General features: G+C 55.7%; 9 protein-coding genes across 9 annotated transcripts; 3 read left to right on the forward strand and 6 right to left on the reverse strand.

The window, feature by feature from the left end:
- Positions 1–2,391: 2,391 nt before the first annotated feature.
- On the reverse strand, positions 2,392–3,213 carry LTHEOB_2693 (uncharacterized protein; the record flags this gene model as incomplete). The annotated part of the gene is made up of 1 exon (XM_035511533.1): positions 2,392–3,213. One exon carries the CDS (start codon positions 3,211–3,213, stop codon positions 2,392–2,394), a length of 822 nt encoding a protein of 273 aa, XP_035363419.1.
- Positions 3,214–4,174: 961 nt separating this feature from the next.
- On the forward strand, positions 4,175–4,449 carry LTHEOB_2694 (Nucleotide excision repair TFIIH subunit TTDA; the record flags this gene model as incomplete). Its single annotated transcript, XM_035511534.1, has 2 exons — positions 4,175–4,348; positions 4,399–4,449. The coding sequence occupies 2 exons, from the start codon at positions 4,175–4,177 to the stop codon at positions 4,447–4,449; spliced, it is 225 nt and encodes a 74-aa protein (XP_035363420.1).
- A 248-nt stretch (positions 4,450–4,697) lies between these two features.
- On the reverse strand, positions 4,698–5,148 carry LTHEOB_2695 (Glutathione-dependent formaldehyde-activating enzyme; the record flags this gene model as incomplete). The annotated part of the gene is made up of 2 exons (XM_035511535.1): positions 4,698–5,030; positions 5,083–5,148. The coding sequence occupies 2 exons, from the start codon at positions 5,146–5,148 to the stop codon at positions 4,698–4,700; spliced, it is 399 nt and encodes a 132-aa protein (XP_035363421.1).
- A 1,389-nt stretch (positions 5,149–6,537) lies between these two features.
- LTHEOB_2696 (Guanine nucleotide-binding protein subunit beta-like protein) lies at positions 6,538–7,873 on the forward strand (the record flags this gene model as incomplete). Its single annotated transcript, XM_035511536.1, has 5 exons — positions 6,538–6,617; positions 6,692–6,818; positions 6,879–7,196; positions 7,396–7,788; positions 7,841–7,873. The coding sequence occupies 5 exons, from the start codon at positions 6,538–6,540 to the stop codon at positions 7,871–7,873; spliced, it is 951 nt and encodes a 316-aa protein (XP_035363422.1).
- A 467-nt stretch (positions 7,874–8,340) lies between these two features.
- LTHEOB_2697 (Enoyl- hydratase isomerase) lies at positions 8,341–9,581 on the reverse strand (the record flags this gene model as incomplete). Its single annotated transcript, XM_035511537.1, has 3 exons — positions 8,341–8,450; positions 8,598–9,232; positions 9,472–9,581. The coding sequence occupies 3 exons, from the start codon at positions 9,579–9,581 to the stop codon at positions 8,341–8,343; spliced, it is 855 nt and encodes a 284-aa protein (XP_035363423.1).
- Positions 9,582–10,104: 523 nt separating this feature from the next.
- Positions 10,105–12,716, forward strand: LTHEOB_2698 (uncharacterized protein; the record flags this gene model as incomplete). Its single annotated transcript, XM_035511538.1, has 2 exons — positions 10,105–11,880; positions 11,940–12,716. 2 exons carry the CDS (start codon positions 10,105–10,107, stop codon positions 12,714–12,716), a joined length of 2,553 nt encoding a protein of 850 aa, XP_035363424.1.
- Positions 12,717–13,007: 291 nt separating this feature from the next.
- On the reverse strand, positions 13,008–14,312 carry LTHEOB_2699 (Lysine acetyltransferase protein; the record flags this gene model as incomplete). Its single annotated transcript, XM_035511539.1, has 1 exon — positions 13,008–14,312. One exon carries the CDS (start codon positions 14,310–14,312, stop codon positions 13,008–13,010), a length of 1,305 nt encoding a protein of 434 aa, XP_035363425.1.
- A 3,245-nt stretch (positions 14,313–17,557) lies between these two features.
- On the reverse strand, positions 17,558–21,923 carry LTHEOB_2700 (uncharacterized protein; the record flags this gene model as incomplete). The annotated part of the gene is made up of 4 exons (XM_035511542.1): positions 17,558–20,574; positions 20,633–20,707; positions 20,764–21,135; positions 21,197–21,923. The coding sequence occupies 4 exons, from the start codon at positions 21,921–21,923 to the stop codon at positions 17,558–17,560; spliced, it is 4,191 nt and encodes a 1,396-aa protein (XP_035363426.1).
- A 1,366-nt stretch (positions 21,924–23,289) lies between these two features.
- Positions 23,290–24,420, reverse strand: LTHEOB_2701 (uncharacterized protein; the record flags this gene model as incomplete). Its single annotated transcript, XM_035511543.1, has 1 exon — positions 23,290–24,420. One exon carries the CDS (start codon positions 24,418–24,420, stop codon positions 23,290–23,292), a length of 1,131 nt encoding a protein of 376 aa, XP_035363427.1.
- Positions 24,421–24,669: the final 249 nt, after the last annotated feature.

Raw genomic sequence — 24,669 nt, forward strand, 5'->3', positions numbered from 1 at the left:
TTCCAAATCCCAGCCCTCCCAGCCTCATCACGGGTGATTCCGGTTTCTTCTCTTCTCCTCTCTGCCTCCCGTGCGTCTCGCCGCACGGGATATTTTTTTTTAGCTTCTCGTTTTCATTTCCTTTTTTTTCTTGTTTTTTTTAGTTGATCGCCGCTCGGGCTCGCCCCCATCCCCTCCCCTCCCGTGCTCCGCCGGCTGCTCCGCCGGGGATGCGGGTGTGCTGGGTTTGGTTAGTCGGGTTTCGCGTCGTTAGTCGCGCGAAGATCTGACGGGTCGTCTCGGTCTGGGGTATGGGGCGGGGGGAAAACGCGGGATGTGGATGCAGGATTGCGGGGGTATGTGCGGATACGTATGGGATGGAGTGAGGTGGAGATTGGGGATTGAAGAGTGACGAGGGGTGGTGCGGGAGGTGTTGGGTTAGGTATCTTCTCCGTTACGAATATATTAATCGTCATGAAACTGCTTGTTGTTTTCGTTTCTTCGGGCGTGTGGATGACGACGATGCGCTGTGGTGCGGGCGAAGGGGCCCACGTCTCTCGTGAGGTAGTTTGCCCCGCCGTCGCCCATGCCTGGCTGGCCCACGAGCCGGTAGACCGGTAGGCGGCCGGTGAGCTACTACGGGTGGTGGTTGGTGATGATTTGAACTTTCTATTTTACTTTGCGGCTGATGTAAGCTAGAAAAAGGCGGGGGCAACCTACGAGAAGGGAGTAAGGGAAGGAAAAGTCTAGACTGAACTGATTTCTTACTGTGTTAGACGTGTAAGGTTAGACCTATTGCGGCTTCTGTTCCTCTTTCGCTTTTACTATTCGTTAATCTTGTCCTTTTGCTTCCTCTGCTTTTTTGCTTTGTCTTTTTTTTTTTTTGAGACTCCCTCTTTTAACTTTGGGTTGGTCTGCGTAGCTATGTGTGCCCTTTTCTTCCTTTTCTTTTTTTTTTGTTTTTGTCATTGACTTGTTGTAGATGGTATGCTGGTGATGCATAGCTCCGTCCAATGATAATGAGTGCCGTGATTAGAGAACTCTATTCACGTGTAAGAGACGACAAAAATTGAATTAAGCTTGCTATGCGTTCACACCGTGAGGGGATGGAGGGAAAGACCCTGGAGCACAGTCGTACCGTCACACTGCATCCGCTTCTCTGGACTTCAAGTGTTGACACTACTCCTATCGGAACGCTCCAGAGCCGTTGAGAAAAACAAATTTGACGTGTCAGAAAATTTCTCACCAGAAATAAGCATTCCACGTATGAGCAGTGGGATGCACTAGCCATATGTATTTTCACATTCCCAACCCCCACATTTACGTCCAAACATTTGCTCAAACAGCTAGTCTTCTGTTCGGCCGTGGGGAAAAAGCTCGTCTGACTGGTGCTCGAAGAGCCAAGCAGGCGCGAAAGGTTGAGATAGCTCAGTTTGGATTGGGAACAGCAGACGCGTCCCACACACCGGACATCTCCGCGTGCATATACGTATTTTGATTGTTAGCGCTCGCCTAAGGTGGAGGGTGGAGTAAGGATTCGTGATGATAGATAACGCCGTGGATATTGCGGCACGGGGCCACAGTCACGATCCCTCCACTTGGTCACGCGAGGCACAAGATAACATCGAATTTCGAATGTCTATGAAATGATTAATGCATTTATCTGTATGCAGTGTGTGACTCGAAAAACTTCGAGTTTATGAGCCTAAGCCAGTGGGATCGCGTGAGCTAAGCCTTCGCGATCGATCTCTTCATCTAATTATAGCCATGACTTGGCGATGTCCCTGTTGCGCCGTTGTATGATGGGGAGGGCCATGATCCAGGTTCCCCGTTCTAGATTTTGATGGTCTTCATCTTTCTTGTCCCGTAGCACAACCAGCGCATTTGTGGTGCACTGTGGGCTTGTGCCTATGCTACCTCCTTTCTCTTGTTAGTGATGAATGTGCAATGTGCAATATGCTCGTTCGTCCACTCGAATGAACACTTGGTTGGCGAGTGCATGTCAAAAGGGCTGGAAGGAGGTTGGATGGTCTCAGGCTGATATCTGTAGGAAAGGAGCGCTCTTCTGAGAGGTGAATGGGTTGGGCGGCAATCTGTGCAGTTGCTGCGTGTCCTGTACGCTGGTCTGTCCCAGGAATGTTGGGCCAGAACATTCGTCACGCCTTGCCCAGACTGGCAGGTATTCATCTTCAATATGTGCCGCGAGACGCACGGTGCGGGGTCCAAGCGTGGAACGTTTGTTTGGTTCGGGGATACCGTGCGTCAAACGTGGTACGGTAGCGCCGTACGTCATCGACCAAAAATGACGTCCAGCTGCGTGTTCGTGCTCCTCCAATCTCAAAACTGTCCCATCAATTGTTGGCGCCTGTTGTTTTTTTGTTTTGAATTCTTTTGCCACGATGGTGCATATCTTCAGCGCTGGGTTTCGCCTTGGTTCGGGCCGCCGTGCCTGAGCAGATTTCCCGTCGAGCTGTTTGCGCTGACCGAATTGTCAGTCATCATCTGCGGCGGCGGCGGTCCACCTTCGGCGCCAGGACCGGCCAGCGTCTCTTGGTAGTCGGGCGGCTTGTTTCCCTGCGTGTCGCGCGACAGGGTGCGCATCGGAATCGTCAGTCCAGCGTCACTCTGCCAGCCGGGCGGCAGCGGTGGCGGCATAGCGACGTAGCTCGCACCGGGGGCGTAGGCTGGCTGCGGCGGACCGCCTGGCGGCTGGTTGTAGGGCGGCGGCGCCTCGCCGCGTTCGTTGAGCCCTTCCTCGGGCGCGCGGTGGGTTCCCGATGCTCCAGCTCCGCCCATCATCCAGCGACCAGGCCCGGGGAGCCAGCGCGAGGTGTTGTTGTTGTTGTGGTGGTGGCCGTTGATGTCTTGCGCCAGCGCTGACTGACCGTAGTTGCGCATCATGGCCTTTCTGCGCTTCTTGCGGCGGTGCAGTAGGAGGAGCGCGACGACGAGCAGGATGACGACGATGGCGATGAAGAGGAAGTACAGGTTGAGCAGGCCGTCGCGCGTCAGCGAGGAATCCGAATCGCCGTTGTTGTTCTCGTCATCGCTGCTGGTGCTGGTGCTGGTGCCTGGGGCGGGATTTGTTCCTTGGGGGAGCGCATGCGCGGCGGGCGACAAGAGGAGCCAGAGGAAGAGGAGCGAGTTTATGGAGGCGGAGAGGTTGTGCAACGGACTGGCGCTGCTGCTGCTGCCGATGCAACAGCTCGGCGGGTGAGGCGCTTCGGCGGTCATTGTGTCATGGATGGCGCTAGCGATTTGGTATGGCCGAGAGGCTTCAATGGCGGAGGGAAGAGGTGGGTGTTGTTGTGCGGGAGTGTGGTTTACGGAGGCAGGCAGCTGGGTTGATAAAGCTGAGACAAGGCGACCCGGGAATAGAGGGCGGATCGCTGCGGAAGGCAAGGGAAGTACCTGGGGTGCTGTCTGGGATTCCGAGAGTGGATGTGGCTCACGGCACTACTGCGCGCGCTGAGTGGCTGTTGGGCCTGCTCACCTCAGAAGTCTCGTTTTCCGCGGCTCAATCAGTAGTAGGATGCGCATGTTATTTGAGATTTCGCGAACCTGTGCTTGTGACGCGGCTGGACAATTTGGATCGTCGGTTTGCAGGTTTCGCTGGCTGGGATGTGGAGAGATTGCAGTGAGCAGCACACGCTCACCGCGCGTCGTCGATTGACGCAACTGAGGTGCGCAATCATGGCGTGCACCTGCGGCCGAGCCTTCGCCGCAGCCCTGCCGGCCGGCCATCGTCGCTCACTTGGCTTTCTGCAAGATCTGCGCCGCCTCGAGCTTACTTTCTCTAAGCTCAACACTGGAACCCTTGCGCACCGAATTTTCGTTTGAGTAATAATCGTTTCGCATCCAGGTCCCGACCGTGCATCTGCCGTCAAAACAACCCGCCCCGACGACGTGCTCGACCGGCCGGCCTGACAAAGCTGTCGTGTGAGACGTCACTTTCCCTTGTTGGTCTGCCCTGCCTTCAGGTACCCACACTTTTCTCCTCTCGCTCCGCACCACTCTCCGATCTTGCCCCTACGGGAGAGTCCGCAGATTTCCAGCCACCCTCTCCGGCTACACCCATTATCGACATCTCGGCCGGTCGCTCTGCCAAACATGCCTAGAGCTCTGAGAGGTGAGCAAGAGACCCTTGCGCCGTGGAACTTGTGTTTCCGCGACGCGTCAACCTCCTTTATACGGCATGGTGCTCATGCGGAGGCCTGAAGGTATCCTCGTTCAGTGCGACGAGTCGATTAAGACTATTATCGTCAAGATTGATTCTGAGCTGAACGACTTTATCATCGAAGATCTCGACGATGAGACGCTCGTCATCAAAGCCGAGAAGCTTCCTGAACTCAAGCGTAGGCTGAATGAGGTACGCATATTGGTGTTGCGGGCATGGCTTTCATTGCTGATGAACCGTAGGTGCTGAAGGACGCTGTTGGAATGCCTCCGGAAGCTGCGAACATCGACTAAGACGCTCAGCTTTCAGCGTGCAGTATCTTTGAGAGAGAGCGGAAAGCGAATAGCTGAAATGCTAGCGCCTAGTTGCACGTGCCCCGTATCTATATTTGGGCAAATTGGAGGGATGGAAGTCTCAAACGAGGGAATCGTCATTGGTTCAATCTAGCTAACATGCAACACCCCAACACCCACCAACACCACGCCTGTCTACTGCTACGCCACAAGTCCACGCAAGCAAAAGTTCAGACTAGAAATATAGCCTAGTTCTGCTGGGCTCCTGGCGTTTCCGGCACCCACTCCACACGGTGCTTGACGTACAGCTCGGTCGTGGGCTTCGCCTTGTTGAGCGCGTCATAGTCGTCAAGGACACCAACCTTGAGGATCTTCATGTTGGGGAAGATGGCGCCTTCACGGAACAGGGTCGTTCCGCAGTCGCCGCAGAAGTAGCTAGTAATGGTGTTGCCGCTATCGCCGGTTTTGCTAATGCTCTTTGGCGTCCCCTGCGTGATCTTGAAGCCGTCTTCGGGCACAACAAGGTTGGTGCTGTAGGTGCTCCCGCTGATCTTGCGGCAGTCGAGGCAGTGGCAGGTGGCCTAAACACGTTTGTGAGCTGGTCTGTTCTCGATGGCGGTGTTGTGAACAAACCTTGGCAACTGGCTCGCCCGACGTCGAGATCTTGATATTTCCGCAGAAGCAGCTTCCGGTGGCCATTGTTGTGACTTGATGTGTGTTGTGTTCAAGGTCTGTGGTGCCAAGGTAGGTCTGAAAATTGTGTGCCGAAGCAACAAGGCGGGGCAGTGCTCGGGGTTTCTATAGTCGGACAACTCCACCTATTTGAAATCATTCGCATGAATGGAACGGCTGTCAGCTAAGCTCATGCGGAAGCACGCCGCTTACGGCCAGTGCTTCACCGGCTGTGTTGCCTAGAAGGATCTTGGAATCGCCAGCTTATCGTCCAGTCGGCATCATCGGCATTCGGGTTGTTTATGATGATCTCGGACGTGGTTGGAGTCCCTAAGGCCGAAATGCGGGGAACACAGTTGGATACGGAACACCATCACCGTAGCAGAGGCGCTGGACCAGCTCATCGTGGACTAGACGTTGCTGACGGTCTCTTAATGATCAAGGTCAACATTCATAAGCAATGACTGTGCAGAGCGGTGTCTTTCCGCTTATGGTAGTTCATTTTGGTAGTACCAGCCAATCAAGACTTGCCCCGTACGCGTGCCGCTGGACCGCCATAAAGGATTCTGAGCCATCCACATATACAGTCCCCTCTCGCAGCCGATGGCTAGCGTGGATTTTTCGCTCATGTCATGGGTAGTTGAAGCTCTCGTCGGGACGAAAATGTAGAATTAAAAATTCTACATACACATCCGGACGATAGCTTCAGCTACCTACATATGTTATTTTTCTGAGAACGAGTTAAGGCATAGTTACGCCTGGGGCCTTGCTATTCTTCACGCTAGCCATCGGCTGCGAGAGGGGACTGTAAGGGCGGATATTTCAGCAGTCATATGCACTGTTCGCAAGGAATTCCATAAGTGCAATAGAGTTGACATTTGCAAGCCTGTCTTGGAGAAACAGCACCCCACTCACGTGGGTAGTCGACGTCTACCAGAATGTCTTTATGTATTTTGCCGTTTGCGGCTAGATGAAAATATCTGCTTCGACTGCACGGAGAAAATGTCTAGCATTCCCGCGAGGCAAGAATGGAATCTTCGTGATCGATCTCTCCGACGAATCTCTAGGTGGACTCAGCGGCTGAGCTGCGGGACCGAGAGGTTTCCCATGCAAGCAACTCGCGGACCAGGTTGCAGGTGACACCGGACGCGTCGCGCGACACCGGGGACGCGACTGCAAAGACGGCAATATTCCTGAGAAAATTGCGGCGGACCCCGAGAGATTTCTAGAGGTGCGCCAGGTCCGCCCAGACTTCGACCCTACCCGAACGAGGCTCGCGGGGCGGGCGCTGATTGGCCCAGCTAGCGAAACTCGCGTCCAAGCGTCAGCACACACGCTCGACAACTTCAGATCATTTATCGCGGAGCTCGACACCACCTGCAGCGAACTTCGACAATCCCACCACCAACAGACACCATGGCCGAACAACTTGTGCTGCGGGGCACCCTTGAGGGCCACAACGGCTGGGTCACTTCGCTGGCCACCTCGCTCGAGAAGTGAGTCTGGAGCGGCTGCGACGGCGCGCGAAAATGCGCAGAGGAGGATGAAAGGCTAATTCGCTGCTGCACAGCCCGAACATGCTCCTGTCGGGTTCCCGCGACAAGACCCTCATCATCTGGAACCTCACCCGCGATGAGCAGGCCTACGGCTACCCCAAGCGCAGCCTGAAGGGTCACTCCCACATCGTCTCGGACTGCGTACGTCACAAAACACCACAGAGCAGCGACGAAAATTGGCGCTAACTCGAGCGGCTGCAGGTCATCTCCTCCGACGGCGCCTACGCTCTTTCCTCGTCCTGGGACAAGACCCTCCGCCTCTGGGAGCTCTCCACCGGTGTGACCACCCGCCGCTTCGTCGGCCACACCAACGACGTCCTCTCCGTCTCCTTCTCCGCCGACAACCGTCAGATCGTCTCCGGCTCGCGCGACAGGACCATCAAGCTCTGGAACACCCTCGGTGACTGCAAGTACACCATCACCGACAAGGGCCACACCGAGTGGGTCTCCTGCGTCAGGTTCTCCCCCAACCCCCAGAACCCCGTCATCGTCTCCGCTGGTTGGGACAAGTTCGTCAAGGTGGGTACAATTTTCCCGGCGCTCCCCACTCTCGGGCATTCAAATGATGCTACGCATTCTCAAAGTATTTGCTACTTCAGAGCCTCACGGCGATGAGACAAACATTCACCATTGCACTGATCCAAAACCCCTTTCTCCGCTTTTTCTAGCTCAGAAAAAACTAGCCCAATGCGCGCAGGAGCTAACGAAAGCACAACAGGTTTGGGAGCTCGCCTCTTGCCGCATCCAGACCGACCACATCGGCCACACCGGTTACATCAACACCGTCACCATCTCCCCCGATGGCTCTCTCTGCGCCTCCGGTGGTAAGGACGGTACCACCATGCTCTGGGACCTGAACGAGTCCAAGCACCTCTACTCCCTGACCGCCGGTGACGAGATCCACGCCCTTGTCTTCTCCCCCAACCGCTACTGGCTCTGCGCTGCCACTGCCAGCAGCATCATCATCTTCGACCTCGAGAAGAAGAGCAAGGTCGACGAGCTCAAGCCCGAGTACGTCGAGGTTGGCAAGAAGAGCAGGGAGCCCGAGTGTATCTCCCTTGCCTGGTCTGCGGACGGCCAGACCCTGTTCGCTGGTTACACCGACAACAAGGTGCGTAAAATAATCCTGCATGCCATGGAGTCTCATGCTAATTCGATGATAGATCCGTGCCTGGGGCGTTATGAGCAGGGCTTAAGTTTGGTGATTTCTGTTGGTGGGTGCGAAGGAACATGCTCTTTATGGCATGATGGATACGATAAGGGCGGCCGTGAGGTAACGGGCTTTTCTACCTCACAACACATTTCATGGGCATTGTACTTCCACGGCGCTCTGAGAGAAATCCAAAAAATTTCAATGCATGGGATTGTAATCATCAAGCATTCCACACATTTGACCTCACGATGAGATGGTGATGAGCCGACTAACATGATTGCCATATAAGGTAATGCCCGACTCTTCATTGGTGCGGAGGATAAGCATTGCAAGAACCAGGGCTGCCATTATGGTTGCGGCGTAATGATTTTCTCATCTCCATTGAAAGAGGTTCAACTTGCTTTGAGCTTCGCTGCAACATTCGGTGAGTCGATTCTCTACCATTCATATGTCTGCTACAATACAAGTCAAGTATCTCAAAAGGCTCACTGGGAATTGCTTGAAGGAAAATCACAGCTTCGCGAACTTCGGCTTCGTCTTCTTCAACCCCGACATCAACGCGTCCTTGATGTCGTTCGTCTGGAGCATGGCGCTATTCCAAACAGCCGTATACCTGAGACCTACACGCAACGAAGAAAATATCCTTGTCAGCTAAATATTCTCAACTGAAGTCTGTCAGAAACTTCTGCACAGCGAAAGTGCATCGAAGTTGGGATAGAAAAAGGAGAAAAGAAAGGGAAGGAGGAAGAAAACATAACACAACCCACCTTCTTCGGTCGTATGATCACGACTATAATTCAACAGCTCCTTCGTCCCCTGCACCGCGACGGGGCTCTTCGTCGCGATCAGCCTCGCCTTCTCCAAGCCGGCCGCCACGGCGGCGTCCTTGGACGGATAGACGGGGCCAGACACGAAGCCCTCGCGCAGGGCCTCCTCGGCACCGAAGACGCGGGCCGTCAGCGCGACGTCCTTGGCCCACGACGCGCTGCCTACGCTCTTGGGCAGCCGCGTCAGCGTGCCGATGTCCGCCGCCAGGCCGATGTCGACCTCCTTGACGGCGAACTGTGCGTCGGCGGCGCACAGCCGGATGTCGCACGCCAGCGACAGGTCGATGGCGAGGCCGTAGGAGATGCCGTGCAGCACGGCGATGACGGGCTTGGGGCACTTTTCGAGCGTGCTGATGCAGGCTTGGAACTCGCCGATGTGCTGGATGTTGTGGAAGGCGTGGCGGGCTGGGTCGAGTTCGCTAGAGGAGGAGTCGGCGAGGATGCCGGATTGGGAGGCGGCTTGGACGTCGAGGCCGGCTGTGAAGGCGCGGGGGCCGGCGCCGGTGAGGAGGATGGCGCGGACGGAGGGGGAGGTGGAGAGTTGGGTGATTAGTTTGGAGAGGTTGAGCCACATTCTGAGGGGGAGGTTAGGTGGTTGGCTCTTTTCATTTCATTGTATTTCTCTTTTTTGGTTTGGACGGAGGTAGAAGGGAGGTTTTTGATAGAGGGCAGTATGGAGTGGAGTTTATGAAATGAGAATACATCTTTCTTTTTGCCCGGATGGACACGGTATGAAGAAGACTGAAAGAAAAGGAACTGGGGTTCTCGAGATCATGGAGTTTGAGAGGAGAAGGAAACTTGAGAGAATACGTACGCCTCTATGAAAGCATTCAACTTCGCCGGCCGGTTGATCTCAACATGGGCCACGTATTCCTGAGGGAACGTGACGTTGAAATACTCATAATTGAAATCACTAGCAGACATTTTGTGTATAGATCTAGACAGACTGGACTTCAAAATTAGGCAAACGAGAAAAGGCGACAAGCTGCAGAAAGAGGAAGCTGTTGCAGAGCTGAGGGGAGACGAACAGCCGGCCCGGCTCTCACATGCCTCGGTAAGTGTGGCTCACACCGCCCGCAACGGTGCCTAGGCATGTTTGTTGATTTGTCAAACAGACGCGGACGCGGCAGGCGGGCCCGCCAAGCTCCTGTCGCGTTGTGCATTGTCGAGCTTACCCGCAACCCTGGCGTCGCATACTGGCGACCAAAGCCTGTCGCTCTTCAAATCGCTCAGCCAATTGCGACACTCATTTTTAACTGCAGCTGAAGCTTCAGCCGTGCCATTGTTCGCTAGCACCGTCCCCCCCGACCGTCTCTTTCGTTTCCTCGCAGCCTATCCGCGACACAAGCTCAATACATGACGTGAATCCGAGGTCTCCTACCGCACCTTTACCTCCGTCGAAGCTTCCCCACAGCTGCGCGCGCGCGAGCGCTACGACCCAATCACCATGTCGACGCCGACGAACCACCCAGCACGCCACCCGCCGCAAGCTCCCAATGCCGCCGCTACGCCCTCGCAACAGCAGCACCTCGGCGCCTTCTCCTCGCCAGCCCCCCGCAGCGTACCCTCACCCGCCGCCCAGCGCAGCACCCAGCAAGCCGGCAAGTCGCCCTTCAACACCACCTCCGGCGCGTCGGGCTCCGCAATGGCCGCATCAGCCAGCCAGAACCACCCGAGCTCGAAGACACTGATCGGCAGCTCGCCGGCCGCAGCAACAGGAGGAGGAGGCGGGGGCGGAGCCGGCAGCAGCGGCGCCGGCGCGATAAGCTTCGACTCGCCGGGGGCGCTGAACATTGGGCTGAACGCGTTGGCCGGGCTGGAGGGCGGGGTGGGCATGGGCATCAGCATGAGCGGGATGAGCGGGCTGGGCCTGGGCATGGGGCTGACGAGCTCGATGGGCGGCCGGCCCGACGACACGGAGCAGCGCAAGCGCCTGGAGGCCATCATCGCGACGCTGCGCGCGCGGCCCGGCCGCGTCTCCCGCGAGGGCATGGAGCGCCTGGCGCGCCAGCTCGGCTTGTCCAGCGAGGTCATGTCCGACACCTACTCGGTTGCTGGTGGCGCGGGTGAGCAGCAGCTGCTGCTCGCCCACACGAGCTTCATGCTCGATATCACCTTCCGCGACGCTGCTGTTGCGGGTGTGACGCTGCAGTTTGGAGAGCTGTCGCAGGGCGTGCAGAAACATGCTGCGTCGGCGGCGAAGGTGTTCAAGGCTGACTTGGAGCCGGGGCCCGGGGAGGCGAGCATCAACCTTTCGCTGGATCGGTTTGCGAAGAACTTGGAGAAGCTGGCGAGGCTGGATCATCTGAGCATATTTAAGGATGCGAAGCCCGAGGTCAGCTGCTTTGAGGCTATTGCCGGGGTTTATAACAGCTTGCAGAAGCTGTTTGAACATGAGAAGAAGGCTGCCATGCATCTTTTTGATGTATCAAAACCGCACGCGCATGAGAAGGCAACGAGAGAGGTTCTTTGCAAGAAGAGCGGAAGGCCGAGGATGAACGCCAACTCGGCAGTGGGATTGTCTCTGGAGTACTGGATGGAGAAGAGATTGGTCTTTCAGAAACCAGACAAAAAAGAGAGCGGAGCTGAAGACACAAGCATGGATGTTGACGACGAAGGCGATCAGTACGATGAGAGCGCGAATAGGATATTTTCGCTGACTATCGAATGCGAATCCTCCCCCGCACAGCTCTATCCATCAATGCGAGTCAGCGATGCCTGGGTATCGGATGCGGTAGAAAAACCTTCTGATCCAAATGATCTTTTCGGCTCGCCGGTCATTGACTGGTTGGATCCTCCTCCAACATATGCAGGCGGGTCAGAAGCAGCCCAGAACGATCCCATGGCACTGGATGGTAATAGCATTGGCAAGCTTCCAAATGTGCGCTTCGTGGCAAAGTTGAATCCGCCATTGGTGGTCCCTCTCAGCACGGCGCAGAACATCCTCACCTCCGTCAATGTCCAAATGAATCAGGAATCGCTGAAATGGTCGACTTCCCTAGAAGCATTGGTATTGAAGCCAGATGATGAGTCTACATCAGGTCTCACTACGGATATTACAAAGGAGTATCACAATATTCGGAATGTGTTTGTGGTGGACAAGAACGGCAAAGAGCAGGACAGGCGGCACGAGGCAACGCTCTACGTGAACAAGGCCGAGGTTGCATGTGTGTTGGACGAGATACCCTTTGATCACCCCCGGCAACTCGTGCAGATACTCCCCGTAAGTGACGTCCCTATCTACCCCCCACGCAGCTTGAAAGATGTTGACACACCGTTCAGGTCCTCCGCCAATACGCCCACCTAACCTCTCTCCTCCAATCCGCGCTCCAACCATCCCAATCGCCCGCCGACCAGCTTACCCAACACGGCGGAAACATCCCCACCCCTCCACCCGAGAAAGCCGACGGTCACCAATCCACCCTTCCCATCAGCATCGCCCTCGCCGGCATCGACCCATCCGGCGCCTCGTCCCCAATCCTAACCGTTACCTACCCCCGCCCATCATCCTCCTCCGCCTCCGGCCAACCCACCATCAACACTCCCATCGAATCCCTTGACGACCTCCTCGGCGGCCTCTCCTTCTCGCTGCCCGCGGATGCCGCCGCTGCTGCTGGCACCGACGTCGACATGGCCATGAGCGGCACCGAGTCGGACCTCTTCGGCGATGGCGGCTCGGCGTCGGACAAGAAGACGTCTCCGGCGTTGTTCGACCCGTCCGCGCCGCCGCCGACGATCACGCTCGCGGCCAGCATCTTGCCGAACGCGGACGTGACGATTGCGGCGCAGGACTTGTTGCCGGAGCTGCAGCATCAGGACGGTGGCGGTGACGCCGGGAAGACGGCGAAAGAAGAGGAGGTGGCTGGTGCGGAAGGTGAGGCGGGGGCGGCAGAGAAAAAGGCGAAGACGGAGGAGGAGAGGCGGAAGGAGCAGGAGGAAGAGGCGAGGCGGGTGCGGGTGTTGGGGCGGATGGGGAGGGCGCTGGAGTTGTGTGGGGATGTGGGGGTTTGGGTGGAGTGGGTGGGGGATCGGATTGGTGGTGGAGAGGAGGGAAGGTGAGAGAGGAAAGGCTTGATTGGCTGGGTGTTGGTGCGGGTGTAGGATTGCTTGTGGGGATATGAGAGTAATCGGGGAGAAAAAAAAAAGGAAAGGAAATGAAACTGTACGATGGTCGTACGCGGAGGAGACGGGATTTTCTCCCAAATCAAGACATTACGTTGACACGGAGCTGTGAATATGCTTGCGTGATACGGATGTCTTGGAGCTTTCTTTCTACCGGGTCCCCCACGCTCCACAATATTTCTTGCAATACGTCTCGCCCTTTTCCTTCATGCGTATTTTCCAGTCACTTCAACACCAGGCATAGTGCTCATTGTTCATCCACAGCGGCGCCGGTCCCGCTCCGCCGTTTTCATCGTACCACAGACCGCTGGCAATGGCGTCTTCCTCCCGCTCGACCACGGCATGCTCCAGTCCGCTCTGCGTTATCACACGCCGCACCCACGGCGACGGATTCCACATCACCACGCGATCGAGCCGCCACTCCGCAGCCTCGGCCTGCGCGGCCTGGAGAACAGCTTTCAAGGAGCGAGCTTGCTCCTCCTCTTCTTCCTCTTCCCCCTTCCCCTTCTCCTTCTGGTCGTCCCAAACTATTCCGTCCGCGCTTTCATCCCCTTCGACGACAAGCCGGAGGATGTAAAGAACGTTCTCGTCATTGCTTTCGGGCGACGTCGCCACCGCGTCCGGATGCGAATAGTAGCGGTGCGTCCAGATCGCCCACACCCGCCTCCCCTGCGCGCCAGCTATCGCGCCTTTCGCTCGCGGAACCTTCCCGAACAGCCTTTCCGTGGCGAAGGCCTCCTTGGCGAGGTGCCAGAGCATGTGGTCGCAGTCGGGCACGATCGACGCGCGCTGCTGCATCTTCTTCTTCTCCTTCTCCACGCCGTCCGGCGCCGGCGCCAGCGGCCTCGCCATGGCTTTCCGGACCATGGCCTCGTCCTCCTCGCAGAAGGCTGCGAGGTCCCCTTCCGCGATCGCCTTGGCTTGCGGCGGCGACGACGACGGTTGAGGGATCCCCTTCTGCTGCTGCTGCGGCGCGAAGGCGACGTGCGTGTTGCGCGGGTGCGGCGCCCAGCCCAGGTTCGCGTAGAACGTCTTGCCGATGTCTGAGTACAGGATGCTGCCGACGACGGCGACGCGCTTGCCGTCCTCCTCCGCCGTCGTCTGCCAGTCACGCAGCACCCGCGCCAGCTCTTTCATCAGGCGCGCCGCGTAGCCGCGGCGGCGGTACGGCGGCGCGCAGAAGACGCTGGCGACGCCGTGGACGAGGGCGTCGGAGACGGTGCTGCCGCCGGCGCCCGCGTCGCTGGTCAAGCAGCGCTTGCGGTAGCTCTCGCATGAGGAGAGGATTGGTCGCGCGTTGGGCGGCAGGCGCGAGTCGACGAGGATCCAGGTGGTTAGGCCGTTGTCTTTTGCGAGGGGCACGGTGGACAGGTAGAGGGATTCGGCGAGGTAGTCTGGGAGGGGGAGCGTGTCGTGCCAGGAGGAGAAAGTGTTGGTGGAGATGTGGACGAGTTCTTCTGGGGTGGGGTGGGCGAGGTGCAGGTGGGGGGAGGTGGAGGGGGGGAGGGGGTTGTGGTTGGTTGGGTGGTCCATTGTGTGCTTAGTATCGGAGGTATTCAAGAACGTGAGGGGTTGAAAAGTTAAATCTGCGAGTGAGGAGCGGAATAGTTGAGGATTTGAAGTTCTGTAGTTTGGTGCCCCGCATTTTTTCAAGCTACTTTCGCATCCATCGGAAAGTGGGGTTGAATTTGTCTCTCCATTCGATATCGAGATAATACTCGGGCTGCTGAAGTACTAAGTGATCCATTCCCTCTCTCATTTCGTCCGTTCATCTTCGTTACAAGGAGTAAGATCAATACAGAGTCCGCAAGTACTAAGAGATTTTCTAAGGGTGAGTTTAGAGAATATCTTTAATAATTGCTCGAGATCGCTTGCTTTATTATTAATAACGTTGTCACAAGATCTGGTGTTAGTAACTCCAATGTTAGTAATTGCGTTGTTGCAGACTAGACCGTGGGCAATTCTGATACCAGAATGGCAGGGTCTATGAAATTGCTGCTTTATGCATATCGACATGGATTAAATTAACATGAAAGTCTTTGAATACTTATATACATTGGAGAATTGGAAATGAAACGGAATAGCCTTACTGGTGTCAGCCATCGCCTCAAGGTGGCCCTCCTAGAAATCAAAAACTCAGGTACGAAAACTGATTTGAGGGTCGAATCACTGACGGAGTCATCAACAAATACTCAAGACTTCATTTGGAGCCTCATCGTCCTCAAACTCCTTGCTCGACCCAATATCTGCCACGGCAATGAACCGGTACATCCCTTCTTCGCCCTCGATATTCCTGACGATGATCGGTTTCCTGAATGCCTTCGTGATGTACAGTCTATCGCCAATCTTGGTTCGAAGCGGCCCCAAACCAATCTTCCCACATTTTGTTTTGAAAACCCTCCAAAGTCTGAAAGTATGCAAAAGCAGAGAAACTGTGGAATACAGTGCATCACCTTCAAATAGATCTAGATGACTGAAGTCATCTCTCTCCTTTTCGCTCTGATTAAGGTTTTCGATGAATTGGTGTTTCTCCTCTTCGCCCAAACCATTTAGTTTCTTCTTCACCCAAGTTACGAAACACTTGTTGCTTTTAATCCAGGAAGAGAGATTTGTGAGATACGAGTCAAACTCTGATGAATTGTCTGTGCATTTTTGACAGTCTTTATGCTCTTCTCCCAGTGGATGACCATGAAGAGCTGACGATAAGCCGACTGAGATCCTATGGGCGCGCCATGACCTGTAACCCGTGAATAATGTCGCCAGCCAGGCGAACGATTCATCATTCAGCATCTTGATCTCAATGAATGACCGGAGCTTTTCCAGGTGCGCGCTTGCTGGTAAACCCCTGATAAGGTCCATCAAATGACTTCCCATATTGCCTTGGAGTTGAGTAAAATTTGGACCACGACGAGAACTTATCAACGACCGTCTGGGCTCTAAAGGTACTGCGAGAAATCTACAGATGTCGTCGAATAGAGGTCCAGCAATTTCCACGTACCGATCTAGAGACGAACGTTCCATGCCCAGCGGCCACCAATCCAGTCGTCGATCCAGTTGTTGACCCTGCCGTCGAGCTAGCCTTCGAGCTAGCCGTCGATTCATCCGTTGATCCAGTATTTCAACCAGCTTGAGTGTTTCGCTTCTGATGGTAGTGCTCCCCAAACTCTGGACGTTGAATACCTCATCGATCAAACATCCATTCACTTGAAGAATATCCCCTACAATACTGCAAGCTCCCTGGTCTATTCTGGTTGGGTACCAATCATGGATAGATCCGACGCATTCAGCGACATCTTGAAAATCGGACATCCAATTGGGAATCCAAGAAGGGAAACGCAAGCGCTCCATAGGCTCTGGATCATGTCCCGCAAGATTCAAGAGCTCCATCATGTACCCATTCTTTGCAAACACTTTTGCATACCTTCTCACGGTTTCTTCAACAGGTTCGTCGTAATCTGGATCCAGCTCCGAATTTGGCATATCACCTGCGAGGGACAGCAGCGCGAACAAGTGGTCGCTTGCTCTCGTGCACGCATGTCCGCGAAAGTGCTGGAGGATCCTGATCAGCGGCCAACGCTGCTCTTTCTCAAAATAGCTGGACCGTAATTGAAACAGCGTCTCAACGATATTGGTGGCTGTTGAGTTCATTTCTCGTGACAGGAAATTGGCTGACCTCAGGAGGATGCTGTGACCAGCGTACCAGGAGCCGCATATAAAAACCACTCTTTTCGCAAGAACAAATTCCTGTATAATCCAGACCCGCGAAAAATAGCTCCGTTCAAAAATGGCACGCGTTGCAGATTTTCCCATTGAAAGGCTAGTGTAGAACTTGGTTTGCGGTCCTGTAGCGTGGAAGAGCGCACCATCATCCTCAGAGGGGCCCCCTTGAAAGGAGCGCAAGAAAGCGAAGGCTTTATCGGAATCATTCGAATCTTCTCCCAGGTATGCCCAGACCAGATTTGCGGTGGAAAAGATTCTGCCCATCAAGCGGACTTGATGTGCTTTCTCGGTGTTATTTTCCTGATTGATACAAACTGCGTCGGCCCAGACCGTGGCAGCTGTGGGGCGTTGGGAGTGTCCCTTTCTATGTCTGGGCTCATGCTTGTTCTCTTCATGTGGCGGCACGAATTGCCGGATACGTTTCAGGGCGGCATGCAAAGATGCGGTGATTCGAATGCATCCTTCAGGGGTGTGGAGAACTTCGGTTTTCTCGGGATCACCCCAGACGTACGAGAGGGCTTCGTACCGGGGGCTGCAGTCTAGAGAGACCACCGAGAAGTTTCCCGTTAGGGGCTCGGAATTGTCGGCAGGGTTTATAACCAGAAGCCGGATTGCATCTTGCATTTGTGGTGGTAGCGGTTCGTATGGGTATTCGTTCGGAGGGAGGGCCATGGTGGTATCGACGGAAAGTGGTACATAACCAGTCGAAAGGTGCAACAGTGAGGTTTGCAGGGTCTGAGGAGAGGCTCTTTTGTGGTTATCATAAGGACTTGAGATGTGAGGTTGCAGATCCTCAGCTCCGGATTTGCTTTTTCCAGCCCTCTTGTGACACCAGACAGCTCTCGTATTAGCGTGGAACCGGCGACCAATAGGATTATAAATAGAACGAACCAGAGCAGGGCATTGGCAGCCATCCTAAAACAGACGTTGCTGTCCAAGGTGTTACAATTGTTATGGTAGAACAGAAAAAAAAATAAAAATCTCGTATAGCTAAGTTGCTCCTTATCCAAAATCTCAAATCCACCTTTTGCACAAAACGCCTTCCCAACCTCCAACTCTCAATCCCACCCCGCCCTCCCCCAATCAACCCCAAACCTCCTCAATTCACCTCTGATGCCGCCATCCCCCCACCACCCCATACTAAACCCTTCCCGTTCTCCCCCTTCTCCCCGTCCAACCCCCTCAAAAACCTTTCCCCCAAGCACCTCCCCATCCCCCCACCACGCCACCCCCGGCGCGCCTGTCCCTTTGGTCTTCTCCCTCGCCACCTCCGCCGCGCCCCTCACCACGCCCGCATCAGCCACCAGACTCGCCGCCGCCGCGACGCTGCACGGATTCTTCGGCAACACTTCGCGGACGTCGTCCATCAGCGCGCAGCCGGCGACGAGGCAGACTGCTATGGCGGCCAGCAGGGATTCGAGGAGGCGGGTGGAGAGGGAGCTTTGTTTGAGGCGGAGGCGGTGGGGGTTGGTGAGGGTGGCGTTTAGTACAGTCCCAGCGCTGGTGGAGGGGGAGGAGGGGGAGGAGGAGGAGGAGGAGGAGGCGGAGGAAGAGGAAGAGGAAGCAGCAGCCACAGGCACACGGAACTCGCGGTTCACGACCTGCGCGAAGGCGAGGCGGAAGACGTGCTGGAGGCTGCTGGCGACGCGGGGGAAGGCGTCGGGGCCGAAGAGGTCGGACGCGGCGGTGATGTTGGGCGCGGAGTCGAGGATGGCTTGGAAGGTGGTGTCGAAGTCGCCCAGGGGGCTCCCCGTAGCGTTCGTCGCCGCCGTCTCGCCATCATCGTCGGTGGTGCTCGCGGCGTCCGTGTACCCCGCGCCAGGCAGGATGTCAGCGAGGTCGAAGTTGTTCCAGTCCCAGCCTGTCGCCGCCGCATCGTACGGTTCCGCTGTACCTTCTAGGGCCACGGCGTCGACGACGTCGTACCCCGGCAGCCGCAGCGTCAGGTTCACCTGCACCTGTTCGATCGACGGTACGCAGGCGAAGCCCTGGGCCGTGGCGTTGTCGGCCGTGGATGGACCGTAGACGCCGCGGATGTAGCCGCAGTCGCCGATGACCGACTGCGTCCAGCCGAAGGGGCGCGGGGGGAGATTGGTGCCTTCGAGGGTGGAGTAGAGCGGGGTGCAATCGCTGTTGTTGGCGAGCAGGGTCGGCGTCGCGGCTTGCGTGAAGGCTGAAAAGTCATCGGTGAAGACGTAGATGTCGCCGGGCGGGAGGTAGGTGCAGTTGAGGGAGGCGCGGGGCGCGGGGACGGTGAGGTTGATGGTGGAGCTGTTGAAAGAGGGGGCGGAGGCGTTGATGGGCTTGCCGGTTTGTTGGATGGTGTCGAGGCGCAGCTGCGGGAGGGCGAGCTCGCCGTACGTCCAGGCGGGGTAGGAGAGGTTGCTTTGGAGGAGGAGGCCGATGACGAAGGCGCTTTGCATGCTGATGGTGGCGTCGGTCAGGTTGAAGGCGTCGGTGAGCTTGGCTGTGACGGCTTGCGTGTATTCTGATGTTTCGGGCGAGAAAAGACCGGAGGCTACGATGGTTAGGAGAGGAGTGAGGAGCATGGCTAGACTCATTGCCAACAGTGCAAACTGTTTGGTGGGAATTGCGGTGAAAACCGTCTGGATGGTGACATGGGACAAAGGGTCACTGAAGAGCGCCTTTGCTGGAACAGGGCCCTTTCGGCGAAGTTCATGAAAAGGGGCGAAGATCTTTGATACGTCTCCAATCATGCCGACAAGAAGCTGGGCAATGAACATGCTCAGGGCTGGTATGTACGACCAGGTGTAGCGAACATAGCTCTCAGTCTCCACGTCGGCGAGGCCATCGTGCTTGACCGAAGCTTGATAGGTGGATTCCAAAGCCGCAATAAGCAGTAGTAGGTACAACGTAACCCCAGTCTTGGTGACCCGCGACATGGCCAGCGGTCTCCACCAACGAATCTTGTCTTCGCCTGATTCCGCGTCAGAGGCTCTCACTGGTGCAACGGGATTACCAGGAGCCATAACGACACGGAATTCAGGCCTGCCACCGGACAGCTGCATGAAGCTCAAGGTACTGTAAGTGGAAAGGCGGCTGCGCAGAGTCGAGATACCAGCGCTTCCGCATCGAGACAAGGACTGGTAGAGAGATGGACTTTCTGCCATTATCGCGGCAAGGCCGCCAATGGATCCCGGATCTCTGCTGGTGTTGTTGCGCGGTGCCAGGAAATAGAGTGCAGCGGCAATGACGATGAGAACGCCAAGGATGACCTCCATCATGTAAAACGACAAACCCCGAATCCGCAGGCGCTGCTGATCTGCCGTTACGTCTCCGGATACCTCCCTGTCCGAGGGAACCATCAGGTAGTCCTTTGCCATCTGGGCGGAAACGACGTTGTAGAATCTTTCGCTTTCTTTTTGCAACAGATCAATGTCGAGCAAGTCTGTGATGTTGCTCGGGTTCAAAAAGGCTACAAGGCAATACATGAAGCTGTCCAGTGCTGAGCGAGTAGACCCGTCGGAGCCGATGTCTTGGATTTCGTTTGCGGGCCCGCTTGCCGCATTACTTGCATTGTTTACCGAATCCAGGATGTTCGTTACAAGATCCCACTGTTGTATTGGTTGTTGGTCCTCTCCTCTGGAAGTCGACGAATTTTGAGGGCCCACAGAGACCAGTTTTCCCGAACCATCCATGACGATGTCTCGAGAGTCGATGGCGTAGCTCGGCTTACACAGGAGAATTGGTGCAGGTTCCATAGAGAGTTCCGGACTGGAATTTTCCGGATACTCGCCGGTATAATTTCTCCCAATCCCGTATCGGATCATAGCTATCACAAGACGGTTATCCGAAGGGGCATTGGTGCAGTTGGCAGTGACGCCAACTCCGTATACGCCTGCTTGCGAAGTTCCGGATATCAATCCTGCCTCAAGGTCTTTAATTTGGCACGAGGAAGTGTTGAAGCTGACTTTAGGCATGGCGCTTTTACAGTCTCCGTAGAAGCTCGAACCAACAAAGCAGTCGTCATTCCACTGTGGGTCCTGAATTACTTCGCAACCAAGTCCGGCGTGAAAGACATCGACAGTCGAGGAAATGCTAAGATTTTGTGCGTCTGCAACACGTTCAAGTAAGCACGGCTCTGGAGTGTTGCCCCTCTCTGTTCCTCTTACCTGAAATATTATGCTTGAGGCTCAAAGCCGGAAAGGCAAGGTTTTCAGAAGTTCCAGCCGGGTATGAAAGGTTGCCTATTTCGAAACATTTGTTAGTTCAGGTCGCCAGTATGGACATGAGGATATTTTACCATTGCTCAATGCAATCGCCGACAACACAGGCGCAGCTCCAACGGCAAAATTGTTTGCCGGTTCGGAGGCAAACTCATTTCCGTAGAGCAGAGCAACGCCTGTATGATTCATCATCTCGCTCTGAAGCTGGAAAAGACCAGTAGACACGACCGTCAACAGCTGCAGAAGCAAGGTCCCAACAATAGCGATCGACACCGGCCAATGCGTCTTCTTCAAAGACACCCACAGCGAAGTCAGCCGTGCCGGCTCAACATAGTCGAGCAGCAGGGTATCCGCCGCCGGCGACGGACCCTTTCTCAGGATTTCCCACGGCATCATTTGCTTAGTCCGATGCTCAACCTGGCCCCAGAGCGCGGCCACGATCGTCAGGACTGTTCCGAATCAGCAAAGCCAGTCACAAAAGCGGATGGATACTCGGGAAAGCACACGCACCGGCAGTAGGACCGTAGGTCCAGAGATAATGCCTGCTCGATTTCGAGGTGGCCAGACCCTGGTTCCTCTGGTCCAACGCTCCCAGGACGACGAGTGCCACCAACAGCACGACATAGACGAGGGTGAAGCCCAGAAGCGTCATCCGTCGCAGGTAGAACGGCGTCCACGGCCGAGTCGGCGCTTCCACCAGCACTCCTACTCCTCTTTTCTCCGCGACGTCAACAACAACCTCGTCGTCGACTTGCGGCACCATCCCGCCTCGGTCCTCGACCAGCGTCTCGGCTGACTGCTGTCCCTCCGCTGCTGCTGTCTCCAGCGACCTCCGACCATCATGGATTCCGTCCGCTGTAGGGTAGACGCCGACGTCGCTGGAAGCTCTGGACACGGAAACGTAGTCATCATCGTGATACTCAGAGGATGATGCGTGCTCCTCCGGATCATCGCCGTCTTGTAGTGAATGACGTCGACTTGATGATCTGATGCTGGAAGCGGGGCTGATGATGCCGAAGGCCGGGCCGTAGTGCGTGTCCGGGAGCATGCTGATTCCACCCGCCATGTACTCGAACTCGCCACTCGACGCTGACAAAGACGAGCGTCTCGAAGAGGCTTCAGCGTCGGCGTTCTCATTGTGGCTGCCTGTGGTAGCAGCACCACCGGTGGCGTGTTGGGCATTCCCCTGCGGCGGGAGGAGCTCGTACTCGCTCGTGGGCCGGGCGGCAGCATCCATCGCGGGCTCTAAAACGTCAGCAGCGGACAAAACGAAAAGCGATGGACTGCCATATCCGTGAGCGGGCGCTAAGAGGAGAGCGGCGTAGGGGATTATTTCATCGGCGCGCGGTGTTGCATGTCCATTTCAATCGGCCCCCACGTTGCTTGCATTGTTGATCGGCTGCCTTGCACGGCCCCCAATTTCTAAAAAAAAAATATCGAAGCCTTCTGCCTTGACGACTTGCTACAAATGGCTGGTCGTGTGCTGCCAGGTCGCGATAGGACCTTTTGCCGGCAGGGCTGAAACGGATGCCGGGGTGGGGTTGCGCCCGGGTGTGGTCGTTACAGTGGGCGCAGCCCTACGTAGCGGCCAATCGGTAGGGCTACTGGGATCACGACATATGCATGAGAGGCAGCATTTGTGGGATGGGGCGCAGCAGGGTTGGCAGGGATGAAGGTGGGGGCTCAAGTTTGCTCGATTCGTGGGACCCGCGGATGACCGCATTGCCGGAACCCCCCCAGCAGCACCGGAGAGCAGATATAGCTACAGCATGGCCCTGTCCGGACCCGCTTCGTATCTGATTTTAGTTGCGATGCCTGGTGCATGTGCTGCTCAATTTGCCCTTGCGGACGTAACGCCTTCTGACTGATCAGAAGCGTTGATATCGGCAATGGCCTCAATAAGAAGGACGTCCAGAAAGTATTTGCATATCCAAAAAAAGAAAGACATATGAGGAACCAAGTAACGGCAACAGAACTCAGTCAGGCTTCCTAAGCAGCCTTGGCAGCAAGAATAGCGACAAAAGACGTCAGACGACTCTGCTCCACCTCCCCAAACCGTTCAAGGCGCAACTGTCAAATTGTTCCCGTCAACGAACTTATTCAGCACCTCTGAACCCGAATTCCATACACGCAAGTGTTATTCCATGGATGATGTCATGAAAGGTATCGCCTCCCCACTGCTTATGCTTGCTGCTGATCATCTTGGCAAAAACGAGAAAATGCGCCAAAGTGTACACTGCGTGTCTGGTTCGCTGTGATGACAATCTCCTGCTGTCTGCAGTATAGCCGCTTATTTTTCCTTTTTTAAATAAAGAATTAACCATCTCAAAACAAAAATATTGCACACATTACATGGGTAGCCGAGGCTAACGTCCGGACGCATTTGTACCATTTTTAAATCTACATCTACGTCCAGAGGTTAGTTTCAGGTACCACAGTATGAGTATATTTCACTGAAAAATTTCAAATTCGAAACACATAGCTCCCCAGACTCGAAAAGTTCAAATTCAGGATCTTTGATCACATTTGATTTCACAATATGGGTAATATGGCTTTTGCTCCCTTAAGGTAATCATCATTGTCTCGTATATCCTAATTGAAAGTTAGGCAGAGTCACTGGCACGTTGCTTTGCCTGCGACTGCTCAAGCTGCCTGAGCCTCTTGCGTGCCTTTGTGAGCTCCAGACGCAATGTCCAGAAGTCCATCTCGTCAATGTCATCGTCTACATCGAAGTCCTCCTCCTCTTCAGCTGAAGTATCCTGCTCCTTGCCTGAAGTATCTTGCTGGCTGACTGGGTGTTGACATGGCACAAGCTCGACAGCATCGCCACCCGACTGAGCGTTAGAAACCGGACCCCAAACCTTCTGAGCCTTCTGTATGGCGACTGTGACTTCGTTCTTGCAGACATACTTCGGTGTTTTGCTGACTCTATCCCAAACGGCCTCCCCCAAGAACCTCATGGCTTGCTGTCTCTTGTACGAGCTCGTGGTCAGCCTGGCCAACTCGGCCAGTTCCTCAAGAACGCCTCCTGGCCATCTGCTCAGATTTTGAAACTTTTCATCTGTGTAGGGGGTATCAGCCGGCACCCAGGTGTTGACATCAGGTCCCCAGCGCTTTTTCAAGTACTCGATTGCCCGGTTCCGTCTGGCCGTCTTGTCATCTTGTTGATTGACCTGGTAGGCCGCCCGCTGCTCAGTCTTCCTAAGCCGTGCTGACCAGGGGTTCTCATCCATTGTGTGCGCGGCTCCCAGAAGCATGCCTGCAGCATCAACCACCTTGCCAGCAGCCTTCTCCATCTCCATCGCCGTGTCCTCCTCAACCTCACTTGCGGCCGTATCCTCCAATTCCATCTCACTTCCGGAGGCGCATTCTCCCTCGCCCTCGCTGCCTGAAGCGTCCTCCTCTCCCTCACCCTGGCTTGTAGTTTCGTCTGAGACTTGTTCGGGTGCGTTCAGCGCGGCGATCCAGGTGGTGTCCAGTTCTTCGTCCAGGACAGCTTCCTCGGCTTCAGTTCGAGCGGTATTGGGATCCTTGAAAAGTGTCGCTCGGTACTTCGCGTGGCGGCTCTGAGCTTCGTTGGAGCTGCGCATGTGGATCGTGTACGGGCTGTACTGGGTAAAGCGTTTGGCCAGCGGCCGCTCCTCGTCCATGGCGAGCGACGATGCTGGCGGCGGCTTTTGGCGCGCTGGTAGGCCTGCGTGGCGTCGATGGTGGGTAGAACGACGGCGGACCATGGAAGGACTGGAGGGTGGAGGAGGAGGAGGAGGAGGAGGAGGAAGAAGAAGAGGAGAGGCGATGCGCCAGAAAAGCAGTGGATATTTATGCGTGCGGCGCAATGAGCCCGCCAGGCGGTCCACACGTGCGACACATACTCGTGTCTGTCGCATACAGCAGGCGCGCCCCGTGGGGTACTGGTCGAGTGACACCGCGCGATGCTGCGGAGGAAGGCGCGCCGACCAGTGATGTCACATACTGGATACCCA

This window comes from Lasiodiplodia theobromae (genome assembly GCF_012971845.1).
Source record: "Lasiodiplodia theobromae strain AM2As chromosome Unknown scaffold_7, whole genome shotgun sequence".
Taxonomy (NCBI): domain Eukaryota; kingdom Fungi; phylum Ascomycota; class Dothideomycetes; order Botryosphaeriales; family Botryosphaeriaceae; genus Lasiodiplodia; species Lasiodiplodia theobromae.